General features: G+C 38.0%; 1 protein-coding gene across 40 annotated transcripts in view; it reads right to left on the reverse strand.

Moving 5' to 3' along the window:
• USP54 (ubiquitin specific peptidase 54) overlaps positions 1-15,263 on the reverse strand; it is a 160,241-nt gene that overhangs the window by 32,292 nt on the left and 112,686 nt on the right. For 35 of the 40 annotated variants that reach the window (XM_057505978.1, XM_057505975.1, XM_057505999.1 and 32 more), the window contains 11 exons: positions 11,816-11,950; positions 10,155-10,268; positions 9,939-10,021; positions 9,279-9,384; positions 9,022-9,168; positions 7,489-7,638; positions 5,783-5,951; positions 4,267-4,437; positions 1,574-1,705; positions 1,038-1,418; positions 565-796 (listed from right to left, as the gene is read on the reverse strand). In XM_057505978.1, the coding sequence (XP_057361961.1) occupies positions 565-796; positions 1,038-1,418; positions 1,574-1,705; positions 4,267-4,437; positions 5,783-5,951; positions 7,489-7,638; positions 9,022-9,168; positions 9,279-9,384; positions 9,939-10,021; positions 10,155-10,268; positions 11,816-11,950 (1,820 nt within the window). The remainder of the gene's footprint in view (positions 1-564; positions 797-1,037; positions 1,419-1,573; positions 1,706-4,266; positions 4,438-5,782; positions 5,952-7,488; positions 7,639-9,021; positions 9,169-9,278; positions 9,385-9,938; positions 10,022-10,154; positions 10,269-11,815; positions 11,951-15,263) is intronic. The other 5 variants (XM_057506002.1, XM_057506005.1, XM_057506003.1 and 2 more) reach the window with 2 other exon arrangements.

Below are 15,263 nucleotides of genomic sequence, written 5' to 3' on the forward strand. Positions count from 1 at the left end.
CCTTTGTAGAAGATATAATCACTCCTTTCAAAGCAGCTACACTGTTAGGAAAATTGTCTCTGTGGCAACTCAGTAAAAACAACATTCAGATCTGAAATTTATAAAGTAACCTGGGTCCTGTGGACAGCTGGAATGAGCACTATTTATTTATTTAAAATATGTCATTGTTATCTTTTGGAATTATGACTATCATTGGCTTCATAAAACAGAATCCCCAGTGACCCTAAAAAAACAAACAAGAACCTATTCTGAAAATGAAAGGCAAGAATAAATAACACTTTGGATTTCTCTCTGATCATAGGACTATATAAGTTTTAATTCACTAACTCATTCTTTCATTAAAATTTACTAAACAATTACATACTACTTTAAAAGTTCTTTCTCAAATGCCTTTGCTCATTCTTCCAGAAGAGGGTGCTGTTGCCATAGGAAGCTGATCAAGCACACTACTTTGCTTGCCCACAAGATGGTAATAAAAGTCCATCTTCACTTATCTGAGTTCAAAAGTCTCTTGGCTCACATTGCTGCAAGGGACAATGCCACTATTCCAAGGCCAGACGATACCTGCAGATACTTGAGCTCTCAGGCAGGGGGGCATCCAAGCTGACAGGGCTGCTGCTGTTCCTCTCACTGCTCTCATAGCCAGATTCCATTCGCTGGATTAGCCGAGGGTGCTGCTCTAAGAGGTGAGAGCCTGGGCGTGCTGGGCCCCAAGGCTTGTACTGTGGGTTTGTTCCACCAGTTTTAATGTCATAAACAGGTGGCTTGCTTACTTCATCTGGTGTAAATTCTTTAGCTATTGCAACCAAAGGACAAGTATGGAAAAGCAAATAGATTTAGCATCTGTTAGCTTGATTTAGCAATAGTTAAATCAAGACATAACTAGCCCTTCCCTCCAGCTAGGCATTCACTGAACCCATATCTCCAAAAGGCCCATCAACATCAAAATACACCTAGCCAAGTCCACCAGAAAACCCAGGACTTTAAACAAACCAACTTCATTCAAAAGCCCAATTCTTCCCTAATTATCACCTCACCTGAATCCTCAGAAAAGGGGCTAAGCTGGGTATAGCCAGAGTGCTTCCTTTTGTCCTTAGTAAAGATACTGTCAATATTCAAAGACTCCCGTTTGGGTCTCCATGTTGGACGATACTTGCTAGAAGAACTGGATTTTGACTCACTGCTGGTACTGTCTACTTCCCAGTCAGGAGAGTGTAAAGGCAGGTTCCTAGGAGGTTTTTTGTCAGTCTGGTCTCCCCTCCCCTTGCAGGGAGATCCTAGGTTGGTCTGAGAAGCCAGGGAGGATGGTCTGTTATGGATGATATTACTGACTGTCTCTTTAAAATCCCTTAGCCTGTTGGTACTGCTGGATAGCTTAGAGGTACTCCTAGGAGCCTGCTTCTCCTTCAGTGTTTCTCCTAAAAACACAAAGAATGAAACAAATATAAATGTCTAAAGTGATCATGGATCCCCAGCCTGCAGAAGTATGAGCAGAAAGGAGAAGCCATAGTCTGGAGTGTGACAGAAGTTTGACAGAGTGAATGAGAAAGAGAAGCAATGCAGAGTGCCTTGCCTTCACTGTGGTACCCTGAAGCCTGTGGCTCATCACCTTTCCTCCTAACCCGGCCAGAGCTCCTCCTGCGCTCTATCAGTGACCCTTTCTTGGATGTGAGTTTCTGATTACATTCACTATCAGTCAGGTGTCCTGAAAGAACAAGAAAATGGGGGTAAGCTGATATCTGAAACCAACCTCCATTCTCTTGAGAACATAGTCTCCTTTTGGGATTCATGGCAGTGCCACAAATTTAGTGTACCCACAGATCAGAAGCTATAGGGACTGAGGCTATTTAAGTGTAGCAGGCATCTCTCAATAGATAAATGCAGACAAGTTTAAATACTTAACGGAGGCTTCCAAATTCATGATGTCTCCTGAGCAATTATGATTCTCAGTCCCATTCATAATCTTTCCCAGCAACCCAGAAAGACACACTACTTGGTAATTTTTTAAAGGTGAAGTTTTAAAGACTGTATAAAAATGTCATGTGCCAGTATATTTTCACTCTCATAAATACAAGACAGAGCTTTTTTTTAATTTATTTAGCAACATATACAAACTAAAGTGTAATTTTTACTACATTTGGGGCCCCAGCCTTTGCCCATAAGAGCTCCGAGTGATTGTATATGGCTTTGAGACCCAGTTCTTTCTAAACCTTCCTTAAATGTGAATCATTTAAAAGGACATTCGAACTCTGAATAATCTTCATTCCCATCCTCAATCCATGCTTTCCTAAACTTGGCCTTCACCCACAGATTACACTTCAGTTACTCAATACTAATTGCTGACAAACCCAGGAGATTTGGGCTTTTTATGTAACCTGCCCTGCTTTATGCCCACAATATCTAAATGTATGAGTATGATTTGATAACAGCAAAGGTCAGATTCTAAAGGATATAATCATCTAAGCTCCTGGAAGCCAAAGGTGAATTAATCAACTGAATTAAATTGAAAGACAGGCTTAGAGAAAATCCCCTAGGCTCTCTAATGTACTGAGACCTATTAGAATTTGTTTTCATATGTTAATATATAAAAATCCTTGTAGTATTCAAGTATCAGCAGTGTAGTGCTATGGCTACATATTTTCAATCAATCATCCATCTTCTCAATCAACCAATGCTATCTTTTATTGTTTTTATCTGATCCTGTTACATCTGAGCCCATTAGAAAGATTTAAAAGGAAATCACCTGAAGTAACAAATCTATACATGTTAAAACAGTGGGTGTCTGCTCCCTAATCCCTAGCCATTCACAAACCCTTAACATAAATCTGACTCTCCTGGAGAATATGTCTTGTTTATCCTGTGATTTGGCTTCTCCCTGGTTCAGTTTCAGAAATACGGTCTAAAAAAAAATCACACTTTGCAACAGTCATTTATGTGATAGTCATCACAAGAAACCCTAGATCTGACCAAACCTCTAGATCTAACTACCAATTTACAAGAAATACAAAGGACACAGAAACATGCATGCTAAAGTTTACCATAGAAACACAATCAGCAAAATTTAGAATGTGGGGAATCTACAGGACAAACTACATAGTTCTTCAACAATAAATTACAAGGAAAAAATAGAGGACAAGCCCATAGATTAAAAGAAACATAAAAGACTTACCAACCCATCTCAATATGTAGACCCTATTCAGTTTCCAAGTCAAACATGCAAACCAGTTAAAATTTATAACATTTCTAAGACAACTGGATATTAGAACACTCACTGGTTATTTAGTGGTTTTGATGAATTATTGTTAATATGCTAAGTGTGATAATAATATAAATGTGGTTTAAAATGATTTATGTTTTAGAGATACATACTAAAATATAAAAGGTGATATATGTCTGGGATTTGCTTCAAAATAATCCAGCAGTGGGGGAGGTGGGTAGAGGTACAAATAAAACTAGATTTGCCATGAGTTATGATCACTGAAGCCAGGTGACGGATACATGGAGGGGCAATATACTACTCCATATACTTTTGAATGTTTGAAATTCTCTGTTAAAAAAAAAGGTCATGCATAGAGTATAAACCATGAACCTGAAGCCATGAGCTCACTAATCCCCAAGTGTCTAAGAGTATGGGTACTGTTTTAGACATTAGGTGGTGAACTTTTCATCTCACTGTTCCCTCACAGTCACTCACTCACCATTCTTCCTTTTATGCCCTGTATTGATTTCTTCCACTGACACAGGTACACTCTTCTATAGATTAACAGAAGATTTCAAGAATGTTCTCTGCATGGAACTCGTAATAACAAACAGGCTAGCATTTCATCAGGAAACCAAGCAAGGTGATGATCAGGTGTCCCTTACCCAAAAAATATGCACCTTCTCTCAAAGCCCTTCACTGGGGACAAAGCATGGCATGAGAACATGACAAAATACAAGATCACAAGGGTTCAATGGGGGCACTAAGAGAAGGACAGGGATCAAAAGCAGAGCAAGAAAAAAGCAGATTTCAGAATAAATAATCACATCAATAATCACATTACAGTGGTCCTTATTGATATGTTGCTGTTGATGGGCATATATATAATGGAACATCATTGTTCACTCAGAATTGTGCTTTTTTTTATCCCACTCAATTACCCAAATTCTGTGTCTTTCCCCTTTTGCATGACAAACATTTCAAACCTGCCCCAGTTTCTTTTTCTTGGAAGACCCTCAATGCAGAAACTGAATCAGGCAAGCAGGGTCCACTGTGTAAGTCCCTACCTGTGTCTCGACTGCTCTGAGACATGGAATCATTCTCCACATTATAGATGACTGTCCCCTGAGAATCAGAAGAGAAGTGACTGACCGCAGACTCATGGTGGGAGTGTTTGTAGGGATAGCTCTCCGTTGAGGAATCTGTTCGAGTATCACTTGAGATGGAAGGCTCCCTCCCTGAAGGAAAGAGGAGATACATATGCAAAAGTGAGGAAAGAGAGGACAGTGACAGAGAGAAGGCAAAGAGGTGGATGGCAACAACGGTCCATAAGGCAAGAACCTCCTAGATGGAAGGGTAAGAAGGATATACCAGAGCCATTCTTCCCAACACCCAACTTCCAAATAAGCCAGACACACAAACAATTCCTCCCACTCCTTACCCTACCTTGCTGAAGCCCTCACTTTGCCTGCCACTGTGAAAAACTGTGGGGCTTTTAGAAAACCTATGGGGAAAACTGGAATAAAGGAAAAAGTTGTGAAAAGTAAGATCTACTTAGATGGAGAGTCCCAGGCCAACCTAGCATACATAATCAGTTGTTCCCCTATCCCATAATTTTCCTCCTAAACTGCTAGAAATGTCACTTAAAATTTTTAATTGACATTATAAGCATTTTTAATATCTGAGAAATTATGGAGCTGTTATTTAAACTTTAGTATGGATTAGTCCAATTAGACTACTTTCCTCTGAATACCTAGCTGAGGTAAAGCACAACAGTGGAAACTGGTGTTTGATTGAAGAGAGAGGAAGGAAAGCAGGTACACATGGGGCACAAGGGTAGGAAGAACACCTCTACCAAGCAGAAGGGAGGTACAAAGGGGAGGGAAAAAGATCCCAAAGAAAAGTGTCTTTGCTTTCAAAACCATACTGAGTCAGCTCTGGACCTACAAGAGGAAAGGAACATTTCTTTTTCCTTCTTTCTAGAAATAAATCCAAAACTAGTAGGGTTATATTTCTAACATGAGCCTCTGTAGGCTAGCCTGAGACTTTAGTCATCAAGCTGCAAATTGTTTCTACAGGAAAATATGATTTGAGTTCCAAAAAACCAAATTAGAAATGAACAACTGAGCAATATTGCTACTGTACTTAGTGTTTTAAAACAAAAATTTCTCATCCCAAACAAAAAGACTAGCTTTGTAGTAACTCATGTCATTTTTCTTGGTTTTAATGACTGACTTAAGTCACTGTTAAATTGTGATAGTAGTAAGCAACTACTATCATTATTAGAAGGTTAAATACTGAAGTTTCCTCATAAACTTAATATCTCAGTCTAAATCAACATAATTTCCTTCTCACTTTTGAACTGGCGCCAGGTGACTTAGGCAACACTTTCATGAAGGCTAAAGGCATAAAGGCCTGGCACAATTTGGGCTTCAGCACAAGATGGCACTTCTTTCTTATCTCTGATGGATCCTCTTTCTCCAAGTTAGGTTATAGGCTAGGCTTATGATTAAGTATGAGTTTCAACTATCCAGTGCGTACATTGGAGTAGGGAAGGAAGAGGTAAAGAGCTAGGCTGCTCACCTGAATCTTCACTATCATAGCATGTCCTGCTGTACAACTGGAATTCAACTTGGGGAGGCAGGTCCTGAGTGGACACCGGGGTACCCTGGGGGTCTGCATAGAGTAGCAACAAAGGCTGATAATGCCCCTTGATGCATTTGGTCACCACATCCTTCCACTTGGGCCCAATCTGAACCAGAAACAACCAGAAGAACATGACCATTATACTTCATATCCACAACCTATCTTCCTGTTGTTGTTTTTTTTTTTAAAGAAAACAAAAAATATGAAGGGACAAAATTGGGTACAGAAACAATAAAAGAGATCTTAGACATAAAAAAAGTAATGAATTGTTTTGTTAATTCTTTCCTCATTAAATCCTTTTAGAAAGCATTAAAACCCTATTAGAGATAGGAATGATGGATAAAATTACTTTTATTCTGTATAACATCAATACAGTTGTGAAATATTAATTAAGTTCTCAAAAGTGAATATGCTGTGTTGGTGATCAGTTTCTTTTCAAAGACATCAAATTTAAGCCCTCACTTGAAATTTGTTTTTCTATAGTTTTTCTCCTAATTAAGATCACCTTTATGAAGCTAAAGAGCAGACAGAAACTCTCTTACAGACTGCCTTAGAATAAATGACATTCCATTTCAGAGTTCACAAATAGCAGGGCATAAAATGTCAAACTGCTTAGAATAGACATCTCAACTTCTTGACCTTAGCTTTGAGCTGGATTCAGTGCTACCATGGCAGTGGAAAAGAGTGACAGAATAGCAATGGAAACAACAATCCAATCAAATCCCCAGACTTGCCATCTCTTAAACTTGAACCAGTCACTTTCTTGTCAGTCAGACAACTAGCATAGTGCTTATTTCATAATAGATGTTCAGTAAATCTGTAACTGAGTTATTAGTTTAACTAAAACACATGTATATGCTTCTTACATGCAAATCTTATTACTATCTTATAAGGCAGGTATTATTTTTCAAATAAAAAACCCAAAGCTCAAAGAATTTATGTAAGTTGCCCCAAATTAAAACAGCAAAAAAGTGATGAAGAGAATCAGGGAATTTGACAGACTTTACTATTTGCGGAAGACACTGCTTAAAGTCCATGGATTGATGTAGTTTATAGTCTGCAGTTTGCTTAGCTGTTAACCTTATCACAAGAGGATTCCTAACTCATGCAGATTATCTAAACTACTTCAGCCGCAGACTCTGTGGTTTAGATAGCACCAAGTTTCCAATATCATCACAGCTCTATTTTCCCAACACTACCCCCAAAACACATTAATCTGTGATAGGGCACTTCAGAGAGATAACAGAATAATTTATAGCAGCCCTGAGAAAATGTATTACCCATTGATAATTCCAAGATTTGGAATTCTGAACTTTGTGCTTATCTTATAACCTAATTTGAGGCATTAAACTGTTTGATTTCAAATCAACTAATTAACAAAGTTTTAAAAAATACTTTATCAACTATAAATACAGAACTCTGCTGAATGCCTGGTGAGGGGATTCAGAGAAAATAAAGAAGATCTATTGATCCTGTCCTTGAGGAACTTGTCATCTATTGATGAAGACAAGACTGATAATCTCATAAATTCAATAAATATGCAGACATCAAAATTATGAAAATGAAACATTGAAGACAAATAATTGTCCTTAGTTCTTTGTTACAGTCATGAAACATTTCAGGAAGGGCTTGGATATTCCTACCTCCTTGACATGAGCATCATCAAAATACATCCATTTGCGGATCTTTGTTTGGAAAAAGAATGTAGAATAATGTTTGCCGTAATAACAGATCATTCCTACTAAGTACAGTTCAGACTGCTTGGCCCGGTCATCTGTCACTCTAAAAAACAGCTGTGGGGAAAGAACAGTTATATACTCAACCCTCTCATATCATTTTTTAGCAGACTCTAACATTTCCTAATTAAGGTACTGACTTGCGACTCTACCCTTCAGTCTAAAATTTTTTGGTAGTCCATAGTAATTATCAGAAATGAGCCTAAAAAGACAAATGTAGGAAAAGCAAGACAGATAGTGACCAATAACCTAGTAGGGTTATAATGTTTCTTCATCTCTTCCAATAATGTTTTCTTGCTGGGGTCTATCATAAGAAGAGTCAGGAAAGTTGAAAACACAGAACAAAAACAAAACACTCTCAAGTTTCAAAATTTAGTTAGCAGCTGGTACCACAAACATAAATTTCCTCTGAGACCCTAAGTAGGGGTTAAGAAAGTCCTTAGGAGGAGCAATACAACCATGTTCACTACCAGCATTTCAATTCCTATATGTCCAGCACTGTCCTATGTGCCAAGAGATACACAAGGAATTTTGAAGAAGTGGATTCTTGCCTTGAGGAATTTACTTGGTTGAGAAAACAATCATAAAAATAAAAAACTATAGCAGTATAGAATATGTAAGCTACAGAAATTTAGAAAAAGATTTATTGTGTGAAGTCTACTCATGTCAGAGATTCCTTGGGAAAGAGACTTAAAATAAGACCCCAGTTTCTCAGCAGTGGCTTAATGACATTAAAACACAACAAAACAGATCTCCTTAGTCACAGGCTGCTCCAAGAGAGAAACAAGTAGAAAGGAAATCACAGAGTTTCTGGTTCTTTCTTGAACCAAAGAGAACCCTGGCTGTACCTACACTAGGGTATGGAGCTGATAAGGTAAAGACCCCAGGTTTTAGGTAATTTTTCTTATCTATTTCCCTGAATAGATACACAGAAAACTACTAAACCACTAAGTTCTCTTCCAAGCTACTTCATTACCTTCTCAACAGACATTGGCTCCTCACAGTGAATTTTGTATTCTGGGACTCAGGTCATCAAGTTTTACCTCCTTCACCTCCCACAGCAGCTCTAGTCAGGATTGTTAACTTCTTTGACATTACTACCATCTGTAGTTGAATACACCTCCCTACTCTATACTGGTATAAACTAACAATAAGTAGAGCACACAATACTCTATAAATTGCTTCATTTTTATCAATAGCTAAGCTCTGTCCAACCTGTCTTTCAAGGCCAAGGTCATCCCATCTCTTCTAAAAAGCCTTTGCTACCATGTATATATATACAGGGTTTAGACACCAGTATATATTTGTCCAAAACCCTATAATATTTGTCATCTATGGTATACCTTTGTGTTCAGTGTTCACTGCCCTTGAGTAATATTGTGAACAGTCTTAGCAGACACAAAGAACTCTAAATTAGAGATAAAGGTAACTAACACTCACATCACCCAGTTTAAGGCAGGTGCCTAGGCTGTGAATGACATCTTCTGCCAAGTCTGAGTGGTCCGAGTCCCATACTAGCCCAATTGTGATAATCTGTGGAGCATTCATTAACACACGGCGAATCCGAATCCTCTCTCCACAGTTGCTCTGAAATACATACATAAAGCTAGTTTGACATGTTTCCCAGTGGCTTTGCCTCAATTCCACTAATCCCAGAGTTTCTCTTCTCACTCCAAACCCTACCCAATTTAACTCACCGGACAGTTCCGCAGATCCCCCATGGTACTGGCATTCTGCAGCAGCTCACCAAACATGCTTGGTGAAGGTTTTTCTCGTCTTTCCAGCATACAAATAGCCTGATTGCTTCAGGATGGGGAATGGAATGGTATGACGGTGGGAGTTGTACAGAGTTACAGTTAAATAAAATCAATCATTCATGCAAACTCCTAAGTTACATGTTTGACCTTTTTCTCTGCCCATTAAACCAAAGCCCCTTGTCCTGATGAACCTCAGTGTCCCACAAACACAGTGAGTACCTCTGCCTGTCCCAAAATCCAAAGCTCATAGAATACCCATTTCTCTTCCCACTTTGCTGACCAGAACTGAGCCTAAGATGAGGGGAGGGATGGGAGAGGAAAGGAGAACAAAGGTTATTTTTAAATTACTATTCTAAGATCCCACAACATAGCATAAACTCAGCAGTAAGGATGCTAGCTGTTTGATGCCTTCAGTTAAAATCCCATCAACTGGACAGTAACTGTAATGGGGTATGTGGTAGGGACTTGATAATGGGGGGAGTCTAGTAACCATAATGTTGCTCATGTAATTGTACATTAATGATACCAAAATTTAAAAAAAAAATCCCATCAGCTGAAGGAGGGCCAAAGGGTACAAAAGAGAACTCTTTAAAGACTCACCAAAGGGAAGTGGTGGAGATGTAATGCACCATCTGGATGAAAGGCAATGGATCAGAAGTGGCACCACAGCTAGTACATACACACTGGGCCAGGGGAGAAAAAAGCAAAACCAAGAAGTCATAGTTATTAACTGTTCTTGTACCCATTTGATACCCTATCCCAGAATAAAGTGTTCTTGAAGAAAAGAAGACAACAAAGTGATGATATAAGGTTCACCTGCTCAAACAATGTCATTGCAAATTTCTGGTGGGAGATGCAGTGTTGGGCAGTACATATATCCTCTTTGGTTTCATCAGCAATGTGGAAATGAATTCTCATCAGGAGGTTTTCCTAATAGGGGAAGAGCAAAGCAATATATCAACAATACTTAACAGACAAATGTACAAATTGGTAGGTAGTTTACTCAAAGAAACAGCAATTCTCCTGCAAGGTATGAATACCTCTGATTTTTTTTAACTGTTTAGTTTGACATAATTAAAAATTCAGAGGAAGTTTCCAAAAATTCTACAGGGGGTCCATGTACCCATTACCACTTTCCTCCAAAGGTAACATCTTACATAGCTATAGTACAATATCCAAAACAGGAAATGGATGTCAATACAATCTAGAGATTATTCAGATTTTAGCAGTTTTGCATATACTTATTCATGTTTGTTTGTAGCTCTATGCAATTTTATCACATGTATAGAGTCATGTAATCCTACCACAACCAAGATATAAAACTTTTCTATCACCACAAGTCTCCCTCATACTATCCCTTTACAGCCTTACCTTCCCAGTTCTAATCTTAAACCCAAGTGACCACTAACCTGTTCTCCTACCTCTATAATTTTGTTTCAAGAATGTTGTACATGGGATCATGTAGTATATAACTTTCTGATAGTATGCTTTTCACTCAGCATAATTTCCTTATAGATCCATTCAAGTTGATGCATAAATCAATAGTTCATTCCTTTTTATTGCTGCATAGTATTCCATGGTATGGAGGTACTACAGTTTGTTTCACCACCTACCCATTAAAGGAATTTAAGTTGTTTCCAGTTTTTGGCTATTATGAATAAAGCTTCTATAAATAGTCATGTGCAGGTTTTTGTATGAACACAAGTTTTCATTTCCCTGGGGTATGGGTCCAGGAATGCAGCTACTGAAGCATATGGCAGTTTGCAAGTTTAGTTTTTTAAGAAACTGACCAAGTTCTTTCCTGAGTAGCCAGCAATATATAAGTGATCCAGTTTCTCAGAATACCTTCAATTTTGGCCTACATTTTACCCTGTAATAGGACATGTATCACTTTCAGATTTTTTAAATGGAAGTACAGACTCTTTTGAAGGTTAAGGGGTAGAACCCAGAGTTGATAAGAGTTAGGGTCTTCTACTGAAAATCACTGGGAGCAACATAGCTATACAATCACATTTGTGCTAGGGACTCGGTTTAATTCTCTATTTAATTATCTATAGGAATGCAGGAGTTTTCAAACTGTGGTCTTCAGACAAGCAACATCTGCATTAGCGCCACCTGGGAACACGCTGGCATTAGATATTCTAGCCACCCACTCTGGACCCATTAAATCAGAAACAAGGGGAGGGGCCAGAGCAAGTTGTACTTTAATGAGCCTTGTCTCATTTGAGACGAAAGCCACTGTTTAATGCAATGGCAAGCACAAAACTTACCCAAAGCCTGAAGGAAAAAGAATAAACCCACTAGGCAATGTATACTGCATTAGTGGAGACACCCTAGAGCTTTGAGAAACTAGGGAAATTCCTAGTTCTAACCATAAAGACCAGGGGCTCATCAAATACCAGTAAAGTAGCCAGTCCCTGACAGAGATCATCAACAGCTTCACACCATATCAAAGAAGGCTAGAGGCCAACACTTACAAAGCACTCTGCAGCATCATCCATAATTCCCAGCTGGAAACGCTGTTCATCCTGGAAAGTCTTTGCCAGGGCACTGCGGAGAGTGTCAGATGGAAGCACTTTCTCACTACTACACTGAAACTGGTTGAAGATGCCCTGTAGGGAAGAGGTTAGACCAGAGAAAAAATACAGTGCTGTTATTAAGCTTCTGCACATCAGTCTGTCAAGCTAGCATCTCCATGCTTGTAGCTATGGAACCAAATGTACTTCAGCATTATTTTTGAGATTACCCATAATAACAAGAGATATATATACACATATACATACACATACCTAGTTCACCACTTTTCCCTGCTGTATAGTATTTTATTGGATGCCTATATTACATCTTTTTATTTATTTGTTTATTGTCAGACATTTTGGTAATCTCCAATTTTTTGCTATTGTAAAGATACTCTGCCAACTTAAACTTCCACCAATGCATGAAATAAATTTCCCCATATCCTTGTCAGCAATTAATACAGTCAGACTGGCTAATTTTAGTCTAACTGCATTTAGTTTTTCTAGGTCTTTTGTGAGTACTACCTTTGGTAAACATCTTCTTCTAGTTATTTTGGTATAACAAGGTTTATCTATCTTCTCCATCTTTGCCTACATCTGAAACAAAGATGAGTTTGATATCCAAAGAGTGGAAACAAAGAGGGACAACAAATGGCACCTGGTCTGATGAGTCCTCCTCAAGTGGTACTGGACCTTTCACACAGACACTGGAATGTGCTCCTTGACATCCCAAAGCCCAAATCCTCACCAAACCACAAAGATAAACAACTCACTCATAACAAGTTACATATCAACACACAAAAGAATGTTACTCACTTGAAATTCTTATTAGTATTCTCTTCATTTAAAAAAGATCCCAGGGTTTTTTTTTAGACTTGTTATAATGAGCCCAGAAATGTGACCATTTTATCAACCTAAGAAATAGTGATCTAAAAAGGGGCACAATAATTTACAATCATAATACACGTTGCTTATGGAGATGGTAGTACAGCATGGAGAATATAGTCAATGATTCTGTAACATCTTTCTACACTGACAAATAGTAGCCACACTAGAAGGGGTGAGGATTTAATAATATGGTAACTGCTGAACCACAGTGTTGTACATCTGAAACCAATATAAGATTGTCTATCAACGATACTTTAATAAAAAAAAAGAAATAGTGATCTAATAATAGGAGGCACCCACTATCCAAAAGACAAGAAAACACAAGTGTTGGCGAGGATATGGAGAGAAGGGAACACTCCTACACTATTGGTAGGAATGTAAACTGGTACAGCCATGGTGAAAAGCAGTATGGAGGTTTCTCAGAAAAACTAAAAATAGAATTACCATACAACCCAATAATTCCACTTCTAGGAATTTATCCAAAAAAAACAAAATCCCTGATTCAAAAAGATATATACGTGCCCCTATGTTTATCACTGCATTACTTACAATAGCTATGGAAGCAACCTAAGTGGAATATAATTACACACCAACTTATGGAAGCAACCTAAGTGTCCATCAAAAGATGGATGGATAAATATGTGGTACATATACACATTGGAATATTATTCAGTTATTTTAAAAATCCTGCCATTTGCAACAACATGGATGGACCTAGAGGGTATTATGCTAAGTGAACTAAGCCATGAAGAGAAAGACAAACACGATATGATATCACTTTTTTATGAAATATAAAAACAAAACAAAACAAAGTGAACAAAATAGCAGTAGACTCATAGACACTGAGAAGTGAGTGGTGGTTATCATGGGGGAGGACTTGAGGTGGGGTGAGTGAGTGGGATAAAGGGGCACAAAAATTCTCAATTGTAGTGCAAGTCAGTCATGGAGATAGTAGTACAGAATGGAGAATACAGGCAATGATTCTGTAACATCTTTCTATGTTGACAGATTGTAACTGCAGTAATAGGGGTGAGGATTTAATAATATGGGCAATTGATGAACCACTGTGTTGTACACTTGACACCAATATAGGATTGTATATCAACAATGCTTCAACAAAAAAAAAACACCAAAGCTGACTCACCTACAAGAAAAAAAAGAATCGGAGGCCTCACCAACTTGGAATGGTTAATTTTTCGTCCTCATCTTACTTGACCTATCAGCAGCTCAGTCATTCATTCCCTTCAGGTTTTTATCCAAATTATTATCTTCTCAACATAATATTTCCTGATCACCCTATTTTAAACTGTAAGCTCCACCCCCACGGCCCCCAAACCTCCCACCCATACCTGTTTTATTTTTCCCTGTAGCACTTATTTTATCTGTCATACCATGTATTTTGCTTGTTTTCTGACTGCACTCCCTAGAATATAAGTATTTTTTGTATAATTTTGCATAAAAATTTTTGTCCTTTAATTCCCTGCTCCCTGCTCCTCTTAGCACCTAGAAGAGTACTGGCATTTAGAGGGCAACCAATAACTAGTTTTAATGAATGAATGAATCATGTGACATAGGTAGATCTTATTAAGCGAAGACATTACTAAATCCCCTTTTTAAAGCAGATAAGCAATCACCTTGAAAAGTTGGAAACTTTTCTTGAGGTAATCTAACTGGTTAGAGCAAAATCAGACTAAACCTCATCTGCTGATTTTAAGTCAGAACTCTCCCTCATTCTACTCTCCAACTAGCATCATCCCCCCTCACACACATTGAACATCTATCCCTTCAGCAGCTCAAGAATAATTTTATTGTGTAACATACTATTAATTCCCTATAAAGGATTCCATATGATGTGGAGGAGGTAATACTAGCAATACATATTTAGAATTATTTAATAAGGTAAGAGTTGGAGGGAAATCTATTGTAAGTACTCATTTACTTTAATATTTTAATTTTATCTTAATAATATATTTTATTATTCTAATTAGAAATTCTAGTTATAATCTGGGATTAACCTATACGTTTTTCCCAAGTCTATTATAAGATCAGGTAAAGGCAGGGCAGAACCTTCCATAATTTGTTGCTGACAGTAGCATGTCTATCAGTGACCTCTTACACCAGACCAAAAGGAAACATCTATATCCATAGCTAAACACTCTCAGAGGACAACTGGCTATCTGCCAGTGACGTATGGGACTTTGAAATGGGGGAATATAGATAAACAAAGAGTAAGGAAGGTTTGAAAAGAATCAGTGACTGCTTCTACAAATAATGATGGTCTGACCAGTTGATTTGCTGAAAGAAAATAACCTCAGTTTGGCAAAATTTAGTGACCACTATCATATCCCAACCTGCTGCTCTTCCTAAATGTTAATGTAAGACATTACTGCTGACAAAGAAAGGCTCTATCTCTAGAGCAAAGGATGGATGAGATATGATCCTTTGTTCAGAGTCTAAAACTGGTTCAGAAACAAACGAATGGGAAATTAATTCCAGGAAAGTTAATATATTTGTAAACTAC

The sequence above is a fragment of the Manis pentadactyla genome, chromosome 8 (assembly GCF_030020395.1).
Source record: "Manis pentadactyla isolate mManPen7 chromosome 8, mManPen7.hap1, whole genome shotgun sequence".
NCBI classification, from domain to species: Eukaryota; Metazoa; Chordata; class Mammalia; order Pholidota; family Manidae; genus Manis; species Manis pentadactyla.